The following is a 15,017-nucleotide window of genomic DNA, read 5'->3' on the forward strand; positions in this document are numbered from 1 at the left end:
AGGAAAAAGTCTTTGATAATTCTAGACTCTAGATGTTAGCATCCTGCCTAACCTTTCTTTTCATAAAGACTCTATGTACCTGAAAAGGTAGCCCTAAACCATTTTCAGAAATCACAAGGACCTTTTCCACAGGGAAGCCTGTAAAGATACAACTAAAGGACAACAGAACCAGAACAAAAAGGGCTGAATCCTGGTGTATGCATAAACCTGAAGTCAGTCTTTTTAAAAATCCATTAAGAGCTTTCACATGCAGGAAAGCATTTCTGAAGTAGTTAGGAAGCAGCCAACTTCAGACAAGTGTTGGCAAGTATTACATAGCTAATGTTTATATCATCCCCCATCAGCAAGGGCCTGCCTGAGCAGTTTGCAAAATGATGTGCATTTAAGCTGTAATTCAGCTTGCTGGTATCTTACTTCCCATGACTACAAGCAGGAAGCTATAAAGAAGTATCTGTAGGGATTACTTTTTGGATACACAAAATTTTAAGACACACTGATTATCCTCCTCTCCTTGTGATATTTAAAAACTTATAAGAAACGGTCAGTTCTATCATGTTTTGTTCATTTCCAAGCACTGGTGAAAACTGAGAAAATAAACTTAACAGGGATCTCAGCTGCAGGGTTTTACTTAGCTGCTCATACTACACAGATTCACACACCTTGTTCTTACAAGGTGTTCTTTTGGTTATAGAGTGAGTGCTTCACACCTGATTCATTTAAAGGCAGAATAAATAAATATAGATGAGTATGAAGGTCCTGGTCACATAAGTAACTCTGATGGTTCATGGGTGGCTCAACGTGTAAGTTTTCTGTAGCAGTCTTGCAGCAAGAACCAGCTTAATAGCCTATGTTGTGAATAGAGAGAAGGTGCTTTTGAAGCAATTATCATACAATCTTTTACTTTACTTTTAAATTTCAAAACATCCCATATTTGTGTTCTGATTACAAACGTACATGCAAAAATCAAGCAAATTCAAAGAGAAGTCTAAAAGTCAGAAACACATTTCAGCTGTAATTCACATTGGGAAGACAAGGGGAGATCTTAAAATCTGATTCCTTGTGTGATGGAGAGAGCAGCTCTATGAATTTTTCAGACATTTTTCTGTTTTAAGCCTGTGTTCAAACATGGAGCTGATTTTGTTGCAGATCTTAATGGGATCAAGTGGAACTTTCAAATCAGGGCATGACTTACACTGGCCCAGAACAAGACAAAAACTAGATTCATTAACAAGTTAAAAGAAAAGCCCAGATGGGCATCATTGTGCTGAATGTTTTACTGCCTGTAAATGCTGAGGGAGGAAAACCTGGAAGAATGGGAGAAAAAAAAAAAAAAAAAAGAAAAAAAAGGAAAGGAAAAAAAAAATGAAATGAAATTGTGAATGAAATCATGGATACAAGGAACCTGGGGAAAGAGGTGCAAGGGCTTTAAGTCACAGACTGGTCTGAACTTCTCAGTTCCACCAGAAATAAAATATCTCTATCAAAGAATAATTACAAGGGCAAAACCTCTATCTAATTATATAAGCAAAATAGGCACAAATATTTTTGAACACATTAAATATACTGAAAATGTAGTTGTACAAAGAAACATTACAGACTGATAAATATAGGTACAATAATAAGCAAGTTTCAATTGAAAGAACACTTAGACACATTTCATGTAATTATGAAATATGTAGATATACAGTTTCAAAAATAATTAAGCAAATTACAGGAACAAAAGTCTGTCAAGGACTGCAACATTCAAAAGACACTATTTCTGGCACTGGCAGTCCTTGAGCCAAACTGCTGGTGCTCTTCAAGGCAGCATCCCTCAACACGTGTCCTGCTCAAAGCCTCTTCCCGTAATCAATGGGAGAGAGACAGGCCACTTGACTAGATACATGGCTTTTTACAAGAGTCGATGTGAATAAAAATTTTAAATTTACTTCTATAACTGTCAATCGTATCTTGTTTTTTCCATACTTAAGAAGTAATGTGGTATTGCAATCAACTGGAGTTAGGAAATGTGCAGAAAAGGTAGATTTTTTTTAGTAGAAACAATGTTGTGGAAGTGTGTACCTGGGCCTCTCTGAGCTTGGGTGGATTCAGCATCCGTACCTGAAAATTCAGAGGTCCTTTCATCCATAAGCATACAGGTTGTCTGTGCAGTTTGCATGTGTAAACACCAAAACATCCAGCTGCCTCCTTTCTGAACTAAACCTGAATCTTTCCTCTCATATTTCTAACAGTAGGCAGATCCTTACCTTTTCCTTTTTTTTTCCTTTTTTTCCTTTTTTCTTTTTTCTTTTTTCTTTTTCTCTTTTTTCTTTTTTTCTTTTTTTAATTCAATTTTTAGGACTATCAGGAAGCTTCTAATTTGGAGCAGTTTGTGACTCGCTTTCTTCTGAAGGAGACACTGAACCAGCTTCAGTCCCTCCAAACCTCCCTGGAGTGTGCCATGGAGACCACGGAGGAGCAGACTCGGCAGGAAAGGTCAGCAAACTGCAGTGATGGGCACGAGGGGTGAGTGGGGTCACCACCAACCTCCGAGGCCATTTAATGTTTCATCCAGCACCCTGATGTAGAGAATCACCAGAGAAATTAGGATATTTTTTATTCCACAATGGAACTCATTGATAGTAATAGGAATTTTCCTCAAATTGAATAGATGGTTTCCACTCTGATCTTATAGTGGGCTGCATGTAGGACTGAGAAACTACTGAGTGAGATCATTTTGTTGCACCCTAGCTCCTTTGACTTCTTGTAAAATCCATTGACTATTTCATATCAAATGCAGCAACCAGAGCAATGCAAGGTGAAGAGCTCTGAAATTACCAACATCGACTGCCTCCTTGTTTGCTTCTTCCAGCTTTATGTTGTTGTTTTGCGTTTTTTTTCAATCCTGTTTGCACAACAGTCCAACATTGAGAAACAGCCAGGGTCTTGCTGTAACATGGGGCCTACAGTATTGGTTTACACCTAAGTCTATAAACTCTCCATCACCTGCGCAATCTATATACAGGGTTAGCTGAATTTAATAGCATCACCTCATAGATGAGAATTTGTGAGATCAAGGACCAAAACATTTTTGAAAAGGAACTTGGCTTCATGGATTTGTTTTCCTTGGTATGTTATTGTTTAAGATGATAGGGAAAGCAAAGTACAAACTGTTTTTTCATGGGCAAAGAAGAACTCAGTGCTTCATATGTTTCAAAACACATACATGTAGCTTTTTCTTGGAAATGACATTTTCTTGATTGCTTTGCTGTTGGATATGAGGTTTCTGAAGTACATGGATGACATGCTGGGTGGGGTTTTGTGCTGGCAGCTTGACCACAGGATCAAGCAGGTTTTGGAGGATGGGGGTGTACAGGGTACGCACAGTATAAGTACCCATCTATTCATGCGTACTTCTTTCTAGGCTCCCCACACACTTGGTAGGAGAGAAAGAAGTCTCTAATGGCCAGTTCAGAGCTAGAGCTTAACTCTAAACCATCCTCTGCAGTAATCACAAACTTCTTCTCTGACTTGCCTTTTAGGATAGCCCCTGTAGAAAAAGTATCTAGAAAAAAGTGTGGGAAGTATCTTTGTAACTCAACCCACTAACTTGGGTATAGGATAAGGAGCTGTGATACTTTTGAGCCAAATATAATCCCCATTTTCTGAGGTAGCAATAGAAAAGCCAGACAGAGTCAGAACTTTAACTACAGCTATTTTGGTGAAAATGGGGTTATTTTCTACTGCAGATGCCTGAGACCTTTTGTAAAATCATCTTTAATTATGCTTAACTTAACTGAGGGGCAAACTGTCTGACCCACTAAGGCACTCCTAAGCTAATTTAAGAGTCTTCACATTGGGGAACTGCCATAATTTGGCTTACAGTTAAGAGATTTTATCCTGTTCGTGTGCTGCAGCAAGTACCATCCTAAAATATCTCCTTAATATAGTTAAATCTTCTCAATTTAAAGTTCATCTCTCATGTTCAGCTCCTCTTATGATCCCAGTTCCACTGCAGAGGTGAGAGAAAACTCATGAACCACAAGAAGACACTGGAGGACTGGCTCCTCTGGCTGGGGAAGGACCACATCACTGTCAGACCTCAAGTCTTCCTTCCCTAAAAGATAGGTTTAGGACAACATAACCTTCCCTTTTTTTCCCATCTTTAGTGCCTAGTGATCTAGTCTAGTCATTAAAGTCATTAAAAACAGAAGTGATTATTTGTAGTGAAAATCTGGAAAAGAATTCAGTAGCCTCGGTAGCTCTGTGTCCTTTTTTAATTTAAAGGAGCAGATACAAGGACATTAACACATACTTCTGAAAACAAAAAGAGGAGACATGCTCCCCCACACACATTACTTATGAACTGTCCTGTGTTTCTGTGTAGACAAGGTCCAACAAAACCAGAGGTGCTCTCAGTTCAGTGGCCAGGAAAACGCTCAGCTCGAAGGCTGCAAAGGAACAACAGCCTGTCGCCAAACAGCCCTCATTTTAACACAGGTAAGGCATATCACATTTTAAATATATACAAAACATATGCATAAACACACACACAGAGAAAAATACATGTTTATCTTCCTCTCAAAGCTTTAATATAGACGTGCGAACTCATTCAGGTGCTTTACTGGCAGAAACCTTCAACTTAATACAGGAGATATTAGCTCGAACTGTAGGGAAAATAAATGTAGCCAAAGATATGAAGTGTAAAATATATATATATATGTAAATAGGGGCCAAATTGGGATATTGTTTTGGGGCTGGTGGTTGAGCCAGCATTTCTTAGGTAATATTGATAGCCTGTAGATAAGAGAGAAACACTGAGGACATAACTTATACAGAAGCAAATTCTCATGGGATGACTTACATCCCAGCTGAGGGGAACAAATGAGAAACAGAAAAGGAAAATACAAAATCTGAAGGAAAAGAAGTATTTCATTTATTAAATTGTTAAAGGTTATACAAAAAAAAATCTGATACAGCATCTGTGGGATATATTTGAAAATAATCACAGACTCCCAGGGTAGCTGAGGCTGGCAGGGCCCTCTGGAGCCACCTGGCGCCACACGTGCCCAAGCAGGGACACCCAGCGCAGGGTGCCCAGCACCAAGTCCAGGCGGCTGCTGAAGGGCTCCAAGGAGGAGACCCCACAGCCTCTGGGCAGCCTGTGCCAGGGCTCCGTCACCTGCACAGCACAGAAGGGCTCCTGGTGCTCAGGGGGAGCCTCCTGGGGGCCAGGTTGTGCCCAGGGCCTCCTGTCCTGGCACTGGGCACCACTGCACACAGCCTGGCTCCGTCCTCCCTGCACCCTCCCCTCAGGGATGTACAGACAGCAATGAGATCCCCTGGGCCTCCTCTTCTCCAGGCTGAGCAGTCCCAGCTCCTTTCCTTCTAGGAGAGCTGCTCCAGGCCCTTCATCATCTTCATGGCCCTTTGCTGGACTCTCTCCAGTATGTCCAGGTCTCTCTTGTACTGGAGGCCCCCAGAACTGGACACAGTGCTGCAGGTGTGGCCTTACCAGTGCTGAGCAGAGGGGCAGGATCACCTCCCTTGACTTGCTTGTGATACTTTGCCTAATGCAGCCCAGGGAAACATCAGCCCAGGGTAACATCAGCATGTAGTTTTCTTTCTGTGTTGGATTTCTACTGTATCTTAAGAAGAAAGAAAATCATTCATACAGACAAAATCATGCTTTGCCTTAGTTACACCAAAATGAACATTGAAATAATTGCAGCACATTCTTTTGAGAAACAAAATAATTTGCAAGCTAAGTTAAACATTTCTACAAAATAAATGAATATACTACGTTCCAGCATTTAGTAATATTTTACTCTTCAACATTTATGTTTTACAAAGGCTGGACTGAGGAAGACAGCCAGTGGATGACCCAGATAAACAGACTCCAGAAGCTGATTGACAGGCTGGAAAAGAAGGTGTGCATTTCTGTTCTTCTGGTTGTTCGCTCACTCTCAGTAAAGATTTATGATGCAGTCCTGAAACTACAAATGCTCGTCAACGTCCCAGTGACAATCTTCCCAATCAATAGTGCCTGAAACTTCAACACCACCGAAGTGAGCTAACACTCATTATGTGCCTACATTTTCCTTTTACTTTCTTCATTTCTCTTTCATGAAAGCACAATCTACTAAACATATACAGAACTCATTTTTGGAGCTGACAAATTGTCAAGTGTATTTAATATTGTATGTGCACATACTGTATGTACATAAAGCACACTCCATGCATATAACAGTAATAACACTAATAATACACAAAAACAGCATCCTGGGATAGTTAAGGTCATTGCCTGTGTAACACAGTTTGGAAGAAAATGACTAAAATAATAGATAAAGCTCAGGCTTCATGTAAAGCTACAAGATTAACTATTTTTTTTATTTTCTAGATAAAACCAAAAATAACTAATTTTTGACAAAACAAAATGGCAAATTAAAAAATAAGCATTTTATTTTGCTTTGAGGGATTTTAACCCTTCCTATGAAACACATAACAATTTGAAAATGGAAGCATAGCTTCAAATGAAAAAAAAAATAAAAACATAAATTTTGATCCAAAAGTTTGGGTTTTCTGTATGCTTTCCCTTCCACAAACTCAACCCAACTCCATAGGCAAAGTTTTTCTGATGAATTTAATCAAAATTCTAAAAAAAAAATCTGAAAAAAAAATTACTGGACATTTTCATAACTACTTATTCCCCATCCACAAGCCCCACCATGAGAAACTGAGTTCACCACAAGGAATACACCACAGTCTTACCACTGGCAGCTTTTCACACACTTCCCTTTTGCATCACCACAGACACAACTATTTATAAACATCTGATATCACATTTCTTTATGACTGGAGAATATTGTCGCCTTTACTTATGCTGGAAAGTCTGGCAATGACCCGCCTCTAATCCAATGATACCAAGGCTTCCAATGGCTTGTAAAAGGACAAGTAGCATTAGTCTGTACAGAAAATGTCTATTTAATATCTTTTTTCTACTCATATTTGTTGCTACCTTAGGTTTTAAAAGTCGGGTTATGTCTCTGTGTGGTGAGGTTTTTTTGTTGTTTGTTTGTTTGGGGGGCGATAAAGAAGAGCAGGAGAAGAAGCAAGGAAAACTGCCTCTTAAAACTGCTGTCTAACTCAATCTGTCTTCTGTCAAAGGTGAACTTAACCACGAATAAGTCTCATAAGTCATTTCTTTCCATCAAATTCTAAAGTTATACCGAAAAAATAAAATCTCGCTGTCTTAAGAGACAGTTTGCAGTACAACTTGAGTCATTCCTTGCTTCTTTCTTCCATAACTTTCCCTAGAAAAAGTTTGCATTGAAAATATAGGAGAACCACAGGAATATGCATTTTCCCTCAGGGACTATCTGAGGTGCCTGCGCTGACAAATGAGCTATCAAAATTCCCCATCACTCCTTGATGTTCGATGCAAGGCCTGCAGGAAGGGTACAGCTGCACAGCAGCTCATGTGTGGCTGCCGCTGCTGGAGTCCCTGTGTCCATCTTAATTCCACCCACCCACCTCTCGGTGGCTTTGCAGCCAGTAGGGGATTTGTGCCGGCAAAATGCCTGCTACCTGAGATAAATCAATCCTCACTCGGCTGTAGGCTCATTTTTTTTAATCTTTGTGACACAAGAAATGTTTGCAAGAAGAAGCGAAGCATCACTAGCACTAATTTTTGCTCCAGCTGCTATTGCAAATAGTTGTGTGGGGGGTTCAGGCACTAGAACATCCATATGTCGCTGGGTTAGCGAGTACTGTGAGTTCCTAGTACAAAAATGTTAATTTTGTGTGCAGTGCTGGATGGTGTTTGCATGAATCACTGACTCATGGAGCACGCACCCAGTTGTGTGTTCAGCCAGCACGCTGCTTCCTCACTAAGGCATCTGTTTGCTGCTGCTCCATCTGTCCTCAGAGGCTAGGGCATCAGATCAGAAATCTCACCTGAAGCATTGTGAATGTGTTTTCCATGCTAGAAAGTAGTTACTTATAAACAACATACCTAAAGAAGTTTCATCTGTATAAAGTTTTCTGATGATATAATAGGAGCTGAGAGTTTATTTCAAATTACCATCCTTGCTCCTCTCCATGTCACATCTCTCTTCTCTGAAGTCCAACGTACATTTATGAACAAGGGGATTAGCTACAAATGAAAAGCTACCTGCTCAGCATTATAAAAAAAAATAATAATAAAAATAAAAATAACTTTACAAACAGCCTGGGTTGAATTTAACCACTGAAACGCACAAGATTCTGCAATGCTTGTGTTTGGCTTACAGCTGATAAAAAATAAATTTAATTATAATTTCTGAAATATAACAGAAGCTAAGTATTGGAATAGTTTGTTAAAAGCTAGGACTAGAATACATCTGTAGTATTTCAGTAGTGCACTTACACTTTTTTTTTCTTCCTTTTTATTTGCCTGTAAGGACTTAAAGCTTGAGCCATTTGAAGAAGAAGTTTTGGAAGAAAATGCAAGATCTGTAAGTGTTCCTCAAGATAATAAATGTTTGATTTTCAATGCTAGGTATTGACAAGACAATCTCACCCTATCTCTGTTAAAAAATAATTCTTTTTAGTCAGCATAATAAGAGGCAACAGAATAAAATTTAAAATACCCATGCAAAAATCTTATACTATTTTTTATATTTTTTTCAGAGGATACAATCAGACAAAAACTCAGCTTCTGTAAAAAGGAAAAAGGCGTCATTAGCAAGATTTACCAGATTTGGCAAAAGAGTCTATGAGATTTTAGCTTCTCTGCTCCTGATCATCTAATACTACATACATACTTCAAATATAGTACAGTCTCCCTTCCTGCCAAATCTGCCATAGGAAACCTTATCAAGAAAGATGGGAGAGCATCAAGCATAAAGCAATAAACATAAAATCCCAGGATGGATGAGTCTGGCAGGGCCCTCTGGAGCCACCTGGTGCCACCCGTGCCCAAGCAGGGACACCCAGAGCAGGGTGCCCAGCATCATGTCCACACGGCTTCTAAAGGTTTCCAAGGAGGAGACCCCACAACTTTGTAACTCTGTGATAAAATAAGGAATTTTATGGATCATCTATTTTGGATATTTTTTCAAATGCATTTGATTTGCATTTTGTTAGGTTCAACGCCCTGAATATAGGAGCGCTAATGTATTTGAATATTTTTGAAATTTCAGAACCAAAAGAGATTATACAATATTGCTAGACAGATTGCTTGTGAAATCCGTGAGACAACAGTATTGAAAATCAAAGCAGAAATGAGTCAAAATGTGTGCAAAAGGTCAAGATGTGCTAATTAGGAAGCACATGGACTTTCTTTATATACTTCATTGGTAAAGTTAACAAGCTTCAGTGGTTGAATCAGTGTGTAAACTACTTACGACAGCTAAATAATAATGACAATTATTCAGAATAAATAGGTCTTCTGTACTGCCAATCCCACAAGCAATTCTGCTTCTCTATTTTAGGTCTAAAACAGGGACTGCAAACTTCAAAGGAACTTCTGTGGGTTTTCTTTGATAATTTCATTTTCTGTTGTTTTGTAGTAGACTTTTCTTAGTTTAAAGTATAAGGAGTTCATAGGATGATATGGCAATATACAGACATATATGTATGTTATTTATCTATGTTATTTATTTATTTATTTTTGCACCAGCACATAATGATTGTTCAACGTCAAATGTCAGTGGTAGAAGAGGAAATCGAGGAATTTCGTCTTGCTCTGAAGCAGTACGTGGAGTCTGCTTCTGCTCAGGGCGGCTGCTTGCAGTAAGTACAATGCTATTCTCCTGGGGCCAAACACAGGGATATAATCTATTTTCTTGAATAACCTTTAAGCAAAGATGGATTATTAATGAAGAACCTGTAGTATCTTCTTTCCTGGCTGGTTATGCATGTGTATTAAGACAGAACTTTTCAAAGACACCAAAAATCAGAAAGGGATGTTGAAGCAGGTATGTGAACTTTCATCAGAAAATGTTCAAAAATGTTGAAGCTTGCTGTGAAAAAAATCCTGCTTCTGTGTACAATCCCCCCACCAAAGCCATACAGGATATCCCGAAGATACTACAAAATTTTTAAAGGCTCTGCAGGTTGCCAGTTCACAGCTTCTGGAAGCTCCTAAGGTTTCACCTTTACTGGAAAACTGTATTTGCCATCCAGCATTTGTGCTCACCTGGTAAGTGAGCAATGTAGCAATTTGTTTGCCACTTCTTTGCTTGGAAGCTTTCAATATCTTTCCCTTAAGTTGTCATTAAAAATAAAATAAAATATCATTCATAATAAAGAATGAAAAAAAAATAAAAAGCAAAATTTTCATTAAAACAAAACGTATTTTTGCTTTGTTCCTTTTAGAACGAACGAAAACATTAGAACTGAGTTAAGAATAAGTTTCAGTGACTCACCACTGTACTGAATTTCTAAATTTAACAGACTTGAGAAAGCTACTAACATACACATTACCACTATGTGTACCACTATGATTATGTAGACCACGATGAAATAGATATTTTTATAGTGTGTACACAATATGGTTCCTATATATTCAAAGGCTTCAGTGGCTGCCTGCCACATCCCTAATTTGTGCGTCTTACTGCTACGAGATCATCACGCTTACGATGATCGTATCAGTAGTGTTCACACAAACCAGAAAAATAAAAGTTAGCTGGAAGAACAAAGACCGACACTCGCCATCCTTCTGAAAATGAGCATCCAACAAAACGCTGCAGCGATGCAGACCTGTCAGGGAGAGAGCTTACACCACTTCAGAATACAACTTAATAAACGATGGCAAAAACTTACTTTCCTTCCGAAGTTTACAGACATTTGGTAAGTCTGCAATGCCACCTACTGGTTGGTTTTGAGTTTATGCTTTTGACACGATTTTTTTCCCCCCCAACAGTTCTTGATAATTTTTGATATTTTACAATGTACTTTTGCATGTAGCAGGAAAAAATCTAGTCATTCCTATAAATTCATTACATATTATGGTGTTAAACATAATCAGAGACCAGTTTTCAAGCACATCAGTAGCAAGATCAGAGAAATATCGGGTACTCGGAGAAATACATATGTATGGTTTTTGTGCTATACATCTAAACACCACTTTGAGTACCCAAATGCATAACTACCCTACATGTAATAAAGCTCATATGTTCAGGATAATAAGCAGGATGTTTCTGTGTAGAGGATGAGAAGTATTTAATGGATCACCTTTTACTCATGATAAATAACCTGAATAGCATAAAAACAAGTAAATAATAGCAAAAGTTATTATTTTCATAGCTTATCTTCCACAGACATCGACCTGTCTTTATTCTCTGCTGCTATTTGCTTCCAAGGCACCTAGGGTACCCCTCACAGAACAGGGCAAACTTCACAAAGTAAATCCTCAGTGAAGGTGCACAAGTCACTCTCTAAACCTCCTTGAGCTGTTCTCTACGTGCAATGGGCTATATTAGTTGATTTGCTTTGAACCAGTTGTCTGATTAATTTTCTGTATTACTGATTGGCATTGCTTTGGATAAATGACACTAATGGAGCAATATGAAAAATGAGCTTCATAAATGAGTCCATCATAAAAGTTACTAGTATTAAAAGTTAGTAAATAAAAAGCCATGAAAGTACCCTTTAATATCTCATAACGTTTTTTTTTTTTTTTTTTTTTTTAAAATCTAGTCATTCCTATAAATTCATTACATATTATGGTGTTAAATATAATATGTTTATATGTTTTTTTTTTAAAAAAAAAGCTCACATTATTTGCAGCTTTCTTTTCAAAATTCATGAAGTGTTCAATTGTTGTTTTGTTGCATTTTTCTTTCAAAAATCCCTGGATTTGATTCATACTCTTATGCATCTTTTCCCACATGCCTTATGTGCAATAGCTCTGTTACACTTGACTCAATTCGTTCTGCCCTCCATTTCCTAGTGTTTCCATACAGAAACTTCCAAATGATTCCCGCTTCATTGTTTATGAGTTCTGGGAGAACAGCAATGCCTGGAATAGGTAAGTTGTGTGGGGTTTGTTTTGTTTGGTTTAGAGGGAGAGGGAAGGTTTTGAAGGTTAGAGAGCAATTGCATAAAAGAACTGAATATGAATTAACTACTGCCGATCAATCTCTTGCTGAATATACAACACTTCAGGAGAAAGAAAAAAAAAAAAGAGAAACCACTTCAATTTCTATTATACTGAAGGTCATCGATAAAATCAGCAGAGAGACACAGCCAGTTCCAGACAGAAAAAGTCTGAAAGCGAATAGAGAAAGGTACAGCATCAGATGGGTAGTAGCTGATCAGAAACGAGTGGAGAAACAACTTCAGCATAGTTCAGTGGTGATAACACGGGATGCAACAGGGGCCAACGAAGGAGTGAGGAGGTGCACCACCACCCTGCAGCACATGTGAACATGTGAGCAATCATTAGCTCTGCCCAGGTCTCCCAAATCCACAGCACAAAATCTTATCAGACAGATTCTCAAAATGTGTCTTAGGGACTGAAGGATTAAGTTGTGGTAATCTAAAATCTTACCAGCTGATTTCTAGCCTGCGGCAGGCAGATAGCTAAGAAAATGAGTGGAGACAAAAAGATTTTCCATAACTAATATTAAAAAAATAAAAATAGAAACCAACCATAAGGTCCTAAATCTGCCCTGTTCTGAAATCAGATGGAGAAGCTTTAGTATCTTCCCTTCTGAGCACAGCCCCAGTTCAAGACAGGTAAGGTTACTGTCAGAAAGACTGAAGTAATACAGGTCAACACGTTTGGAATAAGGACTGCTATACTGGGTCAAAACCAAGAGGTGAACATCAGAGTAACAGTTAACGGTACAGAAAAAAAATGCGTTTTTAACATAACATGCAAGAATGACATGTTCTTTCATTGTATATAACGTGATCTCCTCTCCCACTGTCTAACTTTTGGAACACAAAATCTATCTTATGGCATGAATTGTAACAAATCTGATGCACATAAATATGTTTAGTCCATTCAAATTTGGTATATTCTCATTTTTACAATGATTTAGCCACCTTCAAACGAATTACAGCAAGACATTCCAGAGAAGTAACGTGGACTTCTTGGAAACTCCAGAGCTCATTACAACAATGCTAGTCCCTGGTAAATATCTTTTTTTTCCACAATATTTTATTTATTGTGTATGAAGAGTTCTGTTATACTAGTGTGTTCCTTGTGCATATCTACTGCATAATACCACCCTTAGTTTTGTAAAATATGCAAGAGAAAGGGAATCCAAATGTTTTTTTTAATTATTATTATTATTATTTATTTTAAGCAGAGAGACATAAAATGCAACAGCAAGAATAAAACCCACAATGTTTTATTTCATACAGTGCAAAGTATTACAATTGCACATTCTATTTAAGAAAACATCTAGAATATGCAATACTATTGGTGAATACTAAATAGACCCAATTCAAGATTTTCAGGCAAAAAAATGTCTCTTGATAAAGACTCAGTTTAATCGTATTTACAATGATATAAGGGAGCCTTAGTTGTTTATAATTGATACTTACTAACTAATTTACTGTACATTTTTCCTGCTATCATAAAGCATGGTGAGTAAAACAGAACAAAACAAAACAAATTAAAAAAAAAAAAAAGATCTGGAAAAGCAGGGTGTTAAAGATTCCAGATTATTATCTCCAATGCAAACCAGTGAGCATACAGCATCTTCCTTTTCAGAGAGATGATAGCTAAGAGACACAGTGCAGGGCCCTGATTTCCAATATGTCTGACTACAGCCTAAATTAACAATAATAAAAATCCACATAATTAAAAATAAAAATAAATATCTAGTCCTATACCTAAGGTTTCCTTTATATATATATAATAAAAAAACGCCAAGAAATTTTCAGAATTCATGAGCCTGCAATTATATGTCAGGGGTTCCTGCAGTAGCAAGGGATTGCACTTAATGAACCAAGAATCCCTTCAAATCTTATGTCTTAGTGGGAAATTACTGGATTTAAGAGAAACTTGGCTATAGGAAAAAATGCAGCACTTTCCCACATCTTTGTGTCCAAGAGCCAGAATGGGTATGACCAGGAGTGGTTTGCTTAGCAAAAGGGAAAATCCAATTAATACAAAATAAAATGTATGCATCATTTATAAATGACTAAATACAGGGGTGTCTGAAATTGGATTCAAAAGAGCATGCCCCCTGCCTGCTAAGAAGGATTTCGGTCCCCAGCTTTGCATCCTGCCAGTTGCCATAGAAACGCCATCTCCCAACCTTGGCTCCTTACGGGGTGGCGCAGCGCAGAGTGATGTGCTCGCAGCTGTTTTCACAGCTTTGTAGATTATAGATAATGTAGAAGTCTCTGTGGATATCTATAGGATATTTTTGCTTGTTTGTTTGGTGGTGCTGTGGGGTTTTTCTGGGGGGGGGAAGTATTTTCCATACATAAGATATACAAACCATATTTGTATGTGACAGTCAGCATGTGCTTGTGAAGCATCAAATGCTCGCTGCAATGCTACAAGTGGGTTTTATGCAAGAGTTTTAGACATAGTAAACTGGTATCATCGTAAAATCAGGAAGAAAAAACAAAACAACCTGTTCAATGAGTACATAGATAGGCTCTATTCTCCGAACAGATTTGCTGTAGCTCAGATGCAACACACCTTTTCATGCATCTTGGTAAGTAAGAACTGACTCAGTTCTACATGACAATCCACATCTGACTCAACAAAAGCTACAACCCGAGTCTGTACTCCTTTGATTAATCCTAATGAATGCTTACCTGGCTAAGAATGACTCAGGAAGACGTGTGCTTTCAGGACTGTTAGATCCTAAAGCAAATTTATTTACTGTCAGTTAATAGGAACCATGACCTAGTATAATCACCTGCACACCTGTTAATTGATGAAGTTGCTTCAGGCCAATCTACTCTTCCTCTGTATGGAGAAGTTTTGTTCTTAAGTATACAGCTATCATAGAGTTGCATATATAATGAGCATTTCTTTAACCAGCAGTGACATATACATTTTAGCTACTTTATTTAGGATTTTT

General features: G+C 38.0%; 1 protein-coding gene across 2 annotated transcripts in view; it reads left to right on the top strand.

Moving 5' to 3' along the window:
• Positions 1 to 15,017, top strand: part of NECAB1 (N-terminal EF-hand calcium binding protein 1) — a 60,018-nt gene that overhangs the window by 44,558 nt on the left and 443 nt on the right. The window contains exons 6-12 of one of the 2 annotated variants that reach the window (XM_068672239.1): positions 2,339 to 2,505; positions 4,367 to 4,479; positions 5,833 to 5,909; positions 8,421 to 8,474; positions 9,641 to 9,753; positions 11,915 to 11,992; positions 13,011 to 13,102. In XM_068672239.1, coding sequence (XP_068528340.1) covers positions 2,339 to 2,505; positions 4,367 to 4,479; positions 5,833 to 5,909; positions 8,421 to 8,474; positions 9,641 to 9,753; positions 11,915 to 11,992; positions 13,011 to 13,102 — 694 coding nt within the window. The remainder of the gene's footprint in view (positions 1 to 2,338; positions 2,506 to 4,366; positions 4,480 to 5,832; positions 5,910 to 8,420; positions 8,475 to 9,640; positions 9,754 to 11,914; positions 11,993 to 13,010; positions 13,103 to 15,017) is intronic. The other variant, XM_068672240.1, reaches the window with a different exon arrangement.

Source organism: Anas acuta, chromosome 2, assembly GCF_963932015.1.
Source record: "Anas acuta chromosome 2, bAnaAcu1.1, whole genome shotgun sequence".
Taxonomy (NCBI): Eukaryota; Metazoa; Chordata; class Aves; order Anseriformes; family Anatidae; genus Anas; species Anas acuta.